Source organism: Gopherus evgoodei, chromosome 3 (assembly GCF_007399415.2).
Source record: "Gopherus evgoodei ecotype Sinaloan lineage chromosome 3, rGopEvg1_v1.p, whole genome shotgun sequence".
Classification (NCBI taxonomy): Eukaryota; Metazoa; Chordata; order Testudines; family Testudinidae; genus Gopherus; species Gopherus evgoodei.
Genome location: NC_044324.1, coordinates 104,770,814 through 104,783,716, shown reverse-complemented (window position 1 = coordinate 104,783,716; position 12,903 = coordinate 104,770,814). Strand labels below are relative to the sequence as shown.

The following is a 12,903-nucleotide window of genomic DNA, read 5'->3' as shown; positions in this document are numbered from 1 at the left end:
GATGTCATTTCCAGAGAGTTATAGAATGTGAAATATTTTCAGATATCATCAAGACAATGGTATATTGCATATTTTTTTAATAAATTGGGTAGTGGTGTGGGACCTACTTGTTGGCTCTGGCAAGGAGGTGTCATTCAAGCCACTTTATATCTTCATCACTTTACAGGTTAAAAGGAACTAGATCTTCCATCCTCTGACTCACCATTGAAAGCAGTATTATTTACCTCTAGAAGAGCAATGTTAGTCTATCCATATTTAAAACCAATAATAACAACACTTCATTAGAACAAGAATAAAACATCTTTGATGGTTAAAAACTATTATACTTTCATTGAATTTCTCTACATACTCACTACTACATGAAAGCAGTGAATAAAAAATGGTCTGAACACAAGGCATAGCAAAGCAATCCCTGGATGGTTTTTGTCTGTTTTTTAGCAGTGAAGCAGTAGAAGAGACCGCAATGGCTGTTGTCATACCGTAAATGTCAAACTAATCACACTATTTTCATCTCAGTAAAACACCATTAAACCAAGAAAACACGTAAACAACTTCAGAAAAAATCCATCAACACATATTTTATCAAACAAGATTTCATTAGAATAGGTGTCTAAGGGTTTGGTTACACTTGCAGCTGCACAGTGCTGGTAGTTAAAGCTGTCTTCGTACAGCTGTGTAGGGAAAGCGCTGCAGTGTGGCCACACGGACAGCTACCAGCGCTGCAGTGTGGCCACATTTGCAGCATTTGCAGCGCTGTTGGGAGCAGTGCATTATGGGCAGCTATCCCAGCGTTCAAGTGGCTGCAACGTGCTTTTCAAAAGACGGGGTTGGGGTGGAGTGTGACAGGGAGAGTGGGCGAGAGAGAGGCCACATCTACACTACACCATAAAATAGAAATTATTAAAACCGGTTTTATAAACCTGGTTTTATAAAATCGATTTTACGCGTCCACACTAGGGCACATTAATTCGGTGGTGTGCGTCCATGGTCCTAGGCTACCATCGATTTCCGGAGCGGTGCACTCTGGGTAGCTCAGTAAAAGAATGAGACCAATAACTTCGATTTCCGTCCACACTAACCCTAAATCGATATAGTAATATCGATTTTAGGGTTACTCCTCTCGTTGGGGAGGAGTACAGAAATCGATTTTAAGAGCCCTTAAAATCGATTTAAAGTGCCTTGTAGTGTGGACGGTTACAGGGTTAAATCGATTTAACGCTGTTTAAATCGATTTAACGCTGTAGTGTGGACCAGGCCACAGAGAGTGGAATTTTGGAGCCGACACTGTGTCAGCTCCCTGCCTTACAAATTCCGCCCACTTCCCCCACCCCTCTCTCATTCACTCTTAAATGCAAATAGCCTTCAGACTAGATAAGCAGATGCTCCGATGGACCCTCTCCCCCGCCTCGCCGTGCTGTTTCTCTCCTCAAGCAAACACTAGCTGTGGACATTCCCTGACTGCCTCTGCTCAAGCAAACAATTGCTGTGTTTGTTTTTTAGATAAGCAGCTCCGGGAGCCCCGAGTTCACAACAAAACAAAGAGAGGCATCATAACAAAACAAAGAGAGTTCTTTAGTTAAAAGCATTATGGGAAAATTCCGGACATCAGTTACAGCATAGTAAGATTAATCACTGTTTACACTGGCACTCCAGCGCTGCAGCACCAGCGCTGTTCTCTTTATTCCTCTCGTCCATGTGGAGTACAACCAGCGCTGTAGCCAGGGAAATACAGCGCTGTATGTGCCTTGCCAGTGTGGATGGGGAGTAAGTTACAGCGCTGTAAAGCCACCACCAGCGCTGTAACTCTCAAGTGTAGCCAAGCCCTATGTTTAGCACTGCTCCATCTTGAAAACCCGCTCCTGCTCAGGGCCATTATGTGGCCCAAAAGGCAGTTTGGGGTATTCTACCTCCCACCTATCATCACAGTGTCTGAGCATTTGAACTTAGGTACATAATCAATGTCCGCTGAACTCAATGGGAGACTTTCTATCAACACTGGATTTGATTTTTAATAGCCATTTGAAGTTTTCTCAACCCTGTAATTAAAAAAAAATCCATTTGCACTGTCCATCTGAGCCTATATAATTTAATCCTCTTTCTATAAAAAATAACATTGCATCATTCATATTGGAAGTCAATCCATTACAATCAAATTACATAACGTCTCTTACTTCTAGTAATACTGAAGTTCTGTACCTGTTACCAAGCATAACTCGAAAAATCGTAAGAAATAAAGATCTTAGTTATCAATCTGGAGTATTTTATCTGAATAACAGCACAGAAATATACTGTGTATCCCCCACCCCCTCAAGCTTTTACTCACCTAAAAGGTTTGCTATACATTTTCTTCATCGCAACAAAAGATGTTAGTTCTTTGAATTCTAGCTCAAGTCCTTGACTTATATAATCATGACGACTCCTCAAATGCAGTCTGCAGCATTACACAGCAGCTTTCAAAAATATACATCTCTTGAATGTCTGCTGCAGTTAAATCTGTGTTTACTTCCTTTGTACAGTTAGTGGCATCAGAAAATTTTGGGACAGAAAGAGGCTAGGGTGCTCATCTACATCCATTCAATTCTTCCAAACAAAATTAAAACAAAACTACAAAGAATTTTGAAGAAGAAACAACCTGTTTTTAACCCATACACAATTTTGAAGGCATCCAGAGACCTAGTTCCAGAAGCAAAAAGAATCTTTGTTCTTGTAAAAAGCCTATGGATCCGGGAACTAAGGACCACACAAACCTTCCGCTCTAAGTGCAAGGCACATTTCTCTGACATGGCCTCCTCTAACATAAAAATATAGCAACATATGTGTCATTATCAAAAGAATTAAAAAACAAAAAAACACAAAAAACCACTCCCTTGTACACACTTCCCAGCTGGGGAGAGGATGAAAGAATAAACGCAAACATGATGTTAGTTACTTAATCACTTCATGCACTGCTGGAAGGCAGTCAGATAATATGGTGAAGAGCATGGTGTAAGAACATATCTAGAATGGAACGTTAATTATTCTGTAAAATTACCAGGTTAATATTGCTTAGGCACAACCCTGTGAGTTTTCTGATACAGGTCAGTTAAGTGACCTCAGCTCTAACCTGGATAGCTATAGCTTCCTGGAGGACTGCAGATAATTCAGTCTGCAAGCTATTCAGACAACTACTTCTCTTAAAATAAGGATACTAATGATATAAAACTGTGCCAGATCAAGTGGGGTAAAATTGTGATATAAACTGCTAGAGACCTGAAATCACCATTCTCATTTCAGACATTAAGCTTGCATTCAACCTCAGTTTCTGACATGAAAAGCCTATACCCACAAAGCATGAGAGAATCTACAAGTTTCCCAGTAATGATGATTTAAAATATTCTGTTCATGACAGATAAAAATGAGGATAAAGATTGCTTGCTGTTCAAGCCAAAAGTTGGTATGTTACATTTCTTGTTACAAGAAATGATCATTAAGGCACACTTGTTCTCCAAAGAATAAAGCTCTGTTCTGAGTGGTTAAATATATCATTGTTTTACAGTTTATGCAATAATTGGAAGAGAAAATACTGTAAGTATGAAGGCTCGCACTGTGTGTACTGTAGATTGTACCTCTGACCATGAAAGACATACTGCAGATATTACTTTCTGATTCTATGGAATTCATTCTCTCCACTTGAAAATTTACAGGGCTTTATTTCCAGCAGAACAAATATGTGCATACAGATGCAACAGTGTAACTAAGGATGAGTTCACATGCAGTACATCAATATCACAGTTAAGTATAGAAATTACCCCAATTAGTGTTGTTTCTGAAAAAAATTGTTTGAGTTTTCTTTACACCCATGTTAATAATTTGTGCAAGGGCATGAAACTCAAGTGAGTTTTTGAAGCAAGCTGTCACAATCCATTAAGTATCTGATCACTATTTTAAACAGCATAAAGCACAGGTAAGAATTAAAGCCTACATCAGGGATGGGGAACTTGCAGCCCAGAGGCCGGATCTGGCCCCTTGCTCATCTTCATCCGACCCATGGGCCACACACGTTCAACTCACCTTCCCAGGGGGGAGTGGAGACTCAGCACTTCCTTCCGCAGCAGGACAAGCCGGCATTCGCAGTTCTAGCCCTGCACGGGGCGAGCCAGCACTTGTGGTTCCAACCCTGGGGAGGGGAGCGCCAAGGCTTGAGGATTCCTGCCCTCAGTGGCGTGAACCAGTGCTTGTGGTATCCCCTACCATGGGGCTGGAGATGCAAGTGCCGGCTTGTCCCGCTGCAGGAGGAAGAGCTGAGCCTTCATGACCCGCCCCCCGCCTCCAGGCACGTGAGCTGAACGTGTATGGCCCGCCATTGATTGTTTCGGTGGGTCAATGGTCCCTGATACAAAAAAGGTTCCCCATGCCTGGCCTACATTTTCAAAAATGAGTAGTGATTTTGGCTGTATCAATTTTTGGGGGTGTCTTAATTTTCAGAAAGTCCTGAGTAAATACCCTGTGAAAATCAGACCCCTTTAAAGCAACTGAAGTTGAGCATCCAAAAATTGAGGTACCCACAAATCACTAGTAACATTTCAAAAACCTGATGCCTATTTGTAAAGTGTTTCTGTTAATTTTCTGCAAATTAAATGACGGGGCTATGCCTTTTTAAAAAAAAACAACAAAAAATCATGAGCAAAATTTATTATAACCAATCAGGTATATGTGATGGGGTGTCCACCCCACACAAGGGAGAGTAGGTTAAGTTAAGTTAATTAACCTGAGATGCTGCACCTAGGGGAGAAAGGCTGATGGAGAATGGAGTCCAGCTGGGAAGGCACAGGCGGGGTTGGTATAAAGCCAGGAATTTGGCAGCAGAAAAGAGCTACAGGGGAAGTAGTTTGCAGTCACTCCTTGCGAGAAGGAAGGTGAGTTTAAGACTACAGATTTAGGAAGTCTGCAGAGCAGTTGGGTTGATAAATCGAGAGTGGGGGAGAGTGCATGTGTGCAGAAGATAAGAGCACAGAAGTAGGAAGGAGTCCAACGGAAACAGCAACAGGCTCTGGATGCAAGCAGATCACAGTTGCTAGACACAGGGGCCCTGGACTGGAACTTGGAGCAGAGGGTGGGGCTGGGTTCCTCTACCAACTGCTGAAGACTGCCTGGGATTGTCATCCAAGGACTTTGCTACCTTAGAAGGGGAGGACCTAGTGACCTGGCTGGAGGGCTGAGTCTCTAAGAAGGGGTATCTGAGTCCCAGATTGAGAGAGGCACCACAAAGTGAAGAAAGGGGCATTGGACTTGAAAGGAGCTAATCACCAAACCAGCCAGGAGGAGGTGCCCTAGCAGTGAATGGACCTTGTGACAGTATAGAACACAAAGAAAAATGTAAATGGTGACATATAGAAATAGTATAAAATACTGCGCGAGATGGAAAATACCATTCATTTACTTGCCTCTGGGAAGTGAGACCTTTCCCCAATGAACAGAAGTGGAGTGATAAGCTATTAATTTCTGAAGAATTTTAAGTTCTACTTTAAAATTTCTAGCCTTTGCTTATGACGATAACTTCCAAGTTTGACAAAATGAAGTATCGTCTTCCTGAATTTCTTGCTGACCAGCTCAATGCTTCTGCCATTGTTCATAGCTTTCCCTCACATAACTGAGGGAAAATGAAAAGGCTCTGGCCAGTTTCATTACTGCTCTTCAGAAATTTATGGACAGCACTGAAACTGACAATAAGGCTGTTAGTTTCATTTTTCTGCTGGTTGAGAAGACTGTAAGCAACAGCATAGGCTGCCACTAGAGCTATTAATGGGAAAGGAGATCCAAAAGAAAAAAAGGCCGAGAAGTTTGGGGAAAGGTAGAATAGCGGAGACTTCCTCTTAAAGCTACATGGAATCTGGGTGAGAAGTGAAAGAAACAGAGACCCCAACTCACATACATTCATGCTTAGTGGCCTCTTGTGGAGGAGGAGAGAAATTTACAAAGAATCAGTTTAATATCTTTGAATGATAAAGATGTATACTGAGGTTATTTTCATATACTAAATTAATTAAGAGCATGGACCTGACATTAGCAAAATTAACTCTTACCTGCTATAGATACACAGATTCTAAGGCCATAAGGAAACATTGTGATCATCTAGTCTGACCTCCTGTATAATACAGGTCAGAGAACTTCCCCAAAGTAAATTCCTGGAGTAGATACTCTGAAAAAACATCCGATGTTGATTTAAAAATGGTCAGTGATGGAGAATCCATCACAACTCTTTGCACATTGTTCTAGTGATTAATGACTCTCACTGTTAAAACTTTGCCTTTTTCCAATCTGAATTTGTCTAGCTTCAGCTTCCAGCCATTGGATCATCTTGTATCTTTCTTTGCTGGACTGAAAAGACCATTATTAAATATTTGTTCCTTCCTCATGTAGGTACTTATAGACTGCAATCAAGTCAGCCCTTAATTTTCTCTTTGTTAAACTAAATGGACTCAAGGAGCTCAATCTATAACTATTTGGGAACCAGAACTGGACACAGCATTCCAGCAGCAGTCACAGCAGTATTAATTTTTCTTATTGGTTAATAAATGCAGAAGAAAAGAACTGTCAGAAGCTGCTTTGCATAATACAAGTGAGAGCACAAATAGGAGGGACTATGTACGTTAGGCAAGGGAGCACTGATCAGTGTGCAGTTGGAAGCAAACTATTCCTTGAGTATTTTGATAATTGATGATACAGTAAATTGCACAAGCAGCAGGTGTTTAAATTGCATTTATGAAAATAATTCTGTGTTTGAGCAGGTGCTCTCAAGTGCATCTAACTGCATTCCTGATGCATTCTTTGAAAATTTAGCCTTTATGGTCCATTTCGGAGATTGGCCGTACACCGTACAGATAAGCCTGCAGCAACTTTTCTAATGTTCAACAGTATATCATTGTATTACATATTCTGCCAAGACTAACTAAATCACCACATCTATACTAACCAAATATGCAAAAATTCTTCTAACAGAAACACAGGTGCAAAACCCCTTTTCTTCCTTAAAATCTGAAACTTTTTTCCTTAGAAGTGTATTTTCTATGTTTTATAATTGTTTTGGAGATATACCTCTCTCATAGAGCTGGAAGGGACCCTGAAAGGTCACTGAGTCCAGCCTCCTGCCTTCACTAGCAGAACCAAGTACTGATTTTGCCCCAGATTCCTCAGTGGCCCCCTTAAGGAGGGAACTCACAACCCTGGGTTTAGCAGGCCAATGCTCAAATCACTGCGAAATCCCTCCCCCCATCACATTTTTTTTTAAATTAAACCATTTTTGTTTCAATAAAAAAACGTTCTCTGTTAAAAATGATGTGGATTAAAACAAATTACTAACAGTCAAGTAATGCTGTTCACAATATCATACCAGTTGACTTTTTTTCATTTTTTTAAAAATCATCTTCATCTGCATTAACATGGCTGCTAATCATGGGCTGAATCCTGAAAATTTCAGCCATTCTACTCTATGGAGATTACAGTGGCATAGCTCTGGAGCCATAACTATGCCAGCACAGACGTATATATAGATGCAGACTACAGCAACGGAAGAAGTTTTTCTATCACTGTAGGAACACCATCTCCTCGAGCGATGGTAACTAGGGACTTGTCTACACTCAGAATGGTACAGTGGCACAGATACTCCCCTGCACCGCTCTAGCTCTTCAGTTTAGTTTTCCCATTGGCGTAGGTAATCCACCTACCTGAGAGGCAGTAGGTAGGTCAATAGAAGGAGTCTTCCATCAACCTAGCACTGTCTACGCTAGTGTTTCTCAAACTAGGGTCACCGCTTGTGTAGGGAAAGCCCCTGGCGGGCTGGGCCGGTTTGTTTACCTGCCCCGTCCGCAGGTCCCTCCGATCGCAGCTCCCACTGGCTCGGTTCGCTGCTCCAGGCCAATGGGCGCTGCTGGAAGTGGTGCGGGCTGAGGGACATACTGGCCGTCTCTTCCAGCAGCTCCCATTGGCCTGAGCCTGAGAAGGAGCCAGAAGTTACCAATGTACATTGCCAAAGAGCCACAGTAATACGTCAACAGCCCCCATCAGTTCCCCCCCAGCCCCTCCCTCCCACCCACTGGCAGCCCCGCCCATCAGCACCTCCCCCTCCCTCCCCACACTTTCCGATCAGCAGTTTTCAGGCTCTGGGGGGGAGGGAGGAGGAATGAGGGCACAGCAGGCTGAGAGGAGGGGGTGGGAAGGGGTGGAGTGGGGGCAGGGCCTGTGGCAGAGCCAGGGGTTGAGCAGTGAGCACCGCTTGGCACACTGGAAAGTTGGCAATAGTTGCAGCCCTGGAGTCGGTGCCTATACAAGGAACCAGAAGTTAACATGCAAAGAGCCACATGTGGCTTTGAAGCCACAGGTTGGCCATCCCTGGTCTATACAAATGTTAGGTTGGCTTAACTACGCAGCTCAGGGGTGTGGATTTTTCACATCCCTAAGCAATGCAGTTAAGCCAAATTAATTTTCTAGTGTAGACCAGGGCTGATGTATAAGCAGTCTTTATGCAGTCACATCAATCAATTAATGGAAGTACTCATATGAGAAAGGGTTTGAAGGCTCATGACCTACATCAATGCATCGCACATAAAGTGGGCGGGGAAACACGATTTTTATAAAGTGAGAAGGGTAGAGTATTCTTGTATGGCCAACTATATTTTTCACCTACTGAAACATCATTACGCAGATGCAGTATGATTGAAGTGTTTTGTTTTGTGAGTAATGCGCCCCCTCTTGTGCAGTAAAGAAATTAAAGCTTTCAGGTTTGTCAGGATACTGCATACTGGTATGAGCTAACTGAAACTTTGTTATGGGTTAAGTTAAAAACCCCATGGAGATTGACCAGTCTGAATACACCTTTCAACTAGCATAACTGTAAATATAAGTTCCCACTTAAGACAAGGAGTACGTGAATTTACCGAAGAGCTTTTCTTGAATATTGTTTTAGATAGGGTTGGGGGCAGGGAGAAGGCAGAACAAAAGAAAAAACTGAGATAGGGATGGGAGATAGAGAGAGTACCTGAAGAAACAGCTGACAGAGGTTGACCCTGGAAGATATATAAGGAGATGTTTTGGGATCACGGCTGGGAGGCTAAAAGTACTCGGTGCTGTGAGCAAAAGAAGCTGTTTTCTGCTATTTGATTCCTTCTGCATTCAGAGACACAGGACTTTGTACAATCCTTGTAAATAAACTAAATTTCATCAGAGAAGTAGCTGACTATTATCACTTTCTCCTCCTAACTGAACAACTAACTAAATGCTGATTTTTTGGGTAGCTGCTCAGGTCTAAAAGGGGAACAGTAGTGTCTTGCAGTCTACTTGAAATATATTGATTCTCAAAGATTTTATAAGCAATAGTGGAATACAGTACTTAGATTATATTCTACTTATTCTAGAGCCCTACCAAGTCAAGATAAAAGAGTAAAACAATATGAAACAAGATCCTGCATTATTTCACCTACTCACTCATTCATATATCCCTGTGAAATAATGTGAAGTATAATCTAAGTACTGTATTCTACTATTGCTATATATATATACACACACACACACACACACACACACACACACACACACACACACACACACACACACACACACACACACACAAGTTAGCAAATGTACAGACCAAAAAGCAGTAAAGTTTTTACATCTCTGCACCTTCGTAAGCTAATTCACTCAAGCTAGTATTTGTTCAAAAGGATCTTTTGTCCATATAAAGTACATTTTAAACATTTTTGTTGCCTTTTCAGAGAAAACGAAAAGTATGGGACTGAAACTTAAATAGATCTGGAAAACTTCAATGATGTATTTTATGTTTCCAAATTGTTGGGAAAAGGTTACATTCCTCATGTACTACACACTTCTATTCAAGTTTTTCTTTTTAGACTGCATATGAATAAATCTACTAAGATACACCAAATGCAAAGGATCACATAACTTGAGGAGAACACCATTTATACAAATAGAAAGCTTCCCACAACACAGAAGGATGAAGAATTAATCACAACATATATAAAGACCACAGACATTTGTGCTTCAGTTCTACTGATAAATCTACTTTTTATGTACTGATTTAGGTCTCTGAAATCCACTGTTTTCCTCTTCTTCTGCAGTCTTCTTAGTACCTGGAAGAATTGGTGGTAATGCTGGTTGCCGTTGATACCGGCTCATGGTTTTCCAGCAAGACTATACAATAAGAGATAGAGGGGAGTGGGTAATGTGAATGATTTCATTCCTGATCAAGGTTAACTGCTTAAAGAAGTACCACATGTTCCACACTTGGTCCATTTAAATTCAGAGAGGTGGCATTTTTTTTGTGGCTGGGTCCTTAGTGATATGTACTTGCATCACATTTAATATGAATTCTACAAATTCCACCATCCTCTCAAATCAGACAATAATCCAGCTGGAAATACTCATATATAATACAGAAAAATCCATTTCCTTTCTTTAGCATGTTAGCAGTTAATTAAAAGTTAATTAAAAGCCTTTTCTAAGTTACCGTACTTCTCTTGCATACTTTCTAAACTCAATAGTCTCTATGTCTGATGGCTATGAATACAATATTTGCAATGCATTCTTGCATATTTTTTTCACTTCTGTAACAATGCAATGCAGTTAAACATCAGCCACTAATCCTGAAAGAAGAAACATATCTGCAGAAAAAGTCAGATGTAAATTCACTCACACTTGTGTGGCAAGTTGTTCATGACTAACAACAACAATGGCATTCTCAAACTAAGTGCTAACTAAATATCAATTTGCTGAAAGAAACCAGCCACTAAGTTTAGCCAATGCCTGTCAAAACTGTCCTGAGGTTGTTGGTTTTTTTATTAACTTTACTGTATGTACAAAACTCTATAGCTGTCTAAGAAATACCTGTAACGGACCCTTTTTTCCAGTGAATATCAAAGGTACCATTAGATCTCTCCCATTTCAGGGAGACTTCCTCGTTTGGGGGGTTTATTTTAAGACAGCAGGGACAGTAGCGCCATGTGATGAATGATACCTTGTGTCAATGATCCACTGAAAAGTCTTTTTTTTTAACCTTCCACCTCTCCCTTGCAGCCCGTGTGTCAGCCTCTGCCCTGCACTTCTTTGCCACTATTGCCGAGGCACCGCACACATCTCCGTGTCACTTACCAGTTGCATGCCACAGACAAAGATCAGCGTGCACCTGCCGCTGCAATAACCCATGGTTTCCAAGAGCCCTCGCCACGTAGAGCCCAACTTGATCCAATCAGATTGCGGGAGAGGCCAGGCAAACCTGCGCGGGGCTCCGGGGGCTTTCGCCTGCTGCCGCCACCGCCGCCAGCGCGTCCCGAGAAGTGACAGGCATTAGGACCCGCTGCGCTGGGTTAGCAGCCGCAGCCGCCGCTACCTTCGCTCTCCCGGTGCACCACGGAGCGAGCCTCCAGCGAGCGCGTCGGCTGTAGCGCGGGGGGCAATGTTGCGCCAGGTGCCAGCAGGAGCAGCCGCGCTGTGCTGGGAAGCCCCAGCGGCATCTGGGCTTCAAAGCCGGCTCCCCAGCTCGGCTCGCAAAAGCCTCCGGGGCGGCGGCGCTGCTGCGCGGGGAGGCGGCGGGGCCGAGCTCAGTTCATGCTGGGCGAGGGGCTGCGCGAGGCAGTAGCGCGTCCCCTTCCTCCTCCTCTTCCCCAGCCGGGTCTCGGGCAACGCCAGCAGCGGCCGCCTCTCTGCCAGGAGGCTTAGCCGGGTCTCCCCAGTCCCCTGGGCGAAGGCTTCAGCTGCTCCATGCGGCGCCGGCCGGGCTCCCAGCGCAGCAGCAGCAGCAGCGGGAGGAGAACGTGGCACGGAGCTGGCGGCGGCTGCTCAGCGGCATGGCACGGGGCTGGCTCGCAACGTGGGGGCTGCTGCTGCTCTGCCTGCTCCAGCGCAGCCCGGCTGAGGCGCGGGGAGGGGAGGGGAGGAGGGGTTCCCACTCCTGGGGCTCGCGCTCTGCTACAGTCTTTGCTGCACCCCCCACACCTCCTCCCCTGGGGGGTCCCCCCCCACCAAAGCGGGAATCTTCACTTCCCCGAGCTCCCTCCCCGCCCTTCTTCCCGCGCAGCCGGGCGGCCTTGGCGATAGGCGGCTGGAGCTGCTGTGGCTGCCACAGGCTCCGGCGGCAGATGCTCGCACGGAGACTGCTCGGGGTGGGGGGAGGCGGTGTTTGGGTCAGGTACCGGGGCGGGCGGAGGTGGCGGCTGCGGCGGGGACACGGCTCCTCTTAGGGAGCGGCGGGGCCATTTGAGGCTGCGGGGTCCCCGCTCGGCCAGGCCCCCGCCCCCGCTCCCATTTTTGGAAGGGGAGGCGGTGGCGGCTGCTCAGAGAGGGACGGGGCGCGGGCGGAGCTCTCTGCTGCCGCCTGCCGGGACACCGCGGGGGGAACGGCGCGAAACGCGCGCCGTGACACCGGGGGACCTGCCTGGTGCTGTGTCCCCAGCGCCTCTGCCGCACGCCAGCTGGAGGGCGGCTGCCGGGAGTGCGTCGCAGGTCCCTGCATGGGGCTGTTAAGAAAGAGAAGCTGCTGGTCGTGGGCCCCCAGCTCTCCTTGCTGAACAGCGATAGAAGGGCAAACGGGGGAGGGGGATGGACTGGATGAGCCTGTGAAGCTCAGAGGCATGGAGAGGCAGGATGGCTGGAAGGGCTCAGAGACTGGGGGGGTGTTAGAGGAGAGGGATTTAGGGAATTGGGAGTGGGTTGGGACAGATCTGGTGGAGTGAGCAAAAGGATGGGAACAGGAGGGAGGCATAGCTCAGTGGTTTGAGCATTGGCCTTATCAAGGTTTTTTCCCCCACTTTGAACTTTAGCATCCAAAAAGTGGGGACCTGCATGATCACTTTTAAGCTTAATTATCAGCTTAAATTTGGTATGCTGCTACCAGCCAGAAGTCTGTGTCTGGCACAC

At 44.8% G+C, this 12,903-nt stretch overlaps 1 protein-coding gene across 2 annotated transcripts in view; it reads right to left on the bottom strand.

Annotated features, from left to right (window-relative positions):
• Positions 1–12,211, bottom strand: part of NKAIN2 (sodium/potassium transporting ATPase interacting 2) — an 817,962-nt gene extending 805,751 nt beyond the window's left edge. For both annotated transcript variants that reach the window (XM_030556223.1, XM_030556222.1), the window contains exon 1: positions 11,140–12,211. In XM_030556223.1, coding sequence (XP_030412083.1) covers positions 11,140–11,193 — 54 coding nt within the window. In that variant the 5' untranslated portion in view covers positions 11,194–12,211. The remainder of the gene's footprint in view (positions 1–11,139) is intronic.
• Positions 12,212–12,903: the final 692 nt, after the last annotated feature.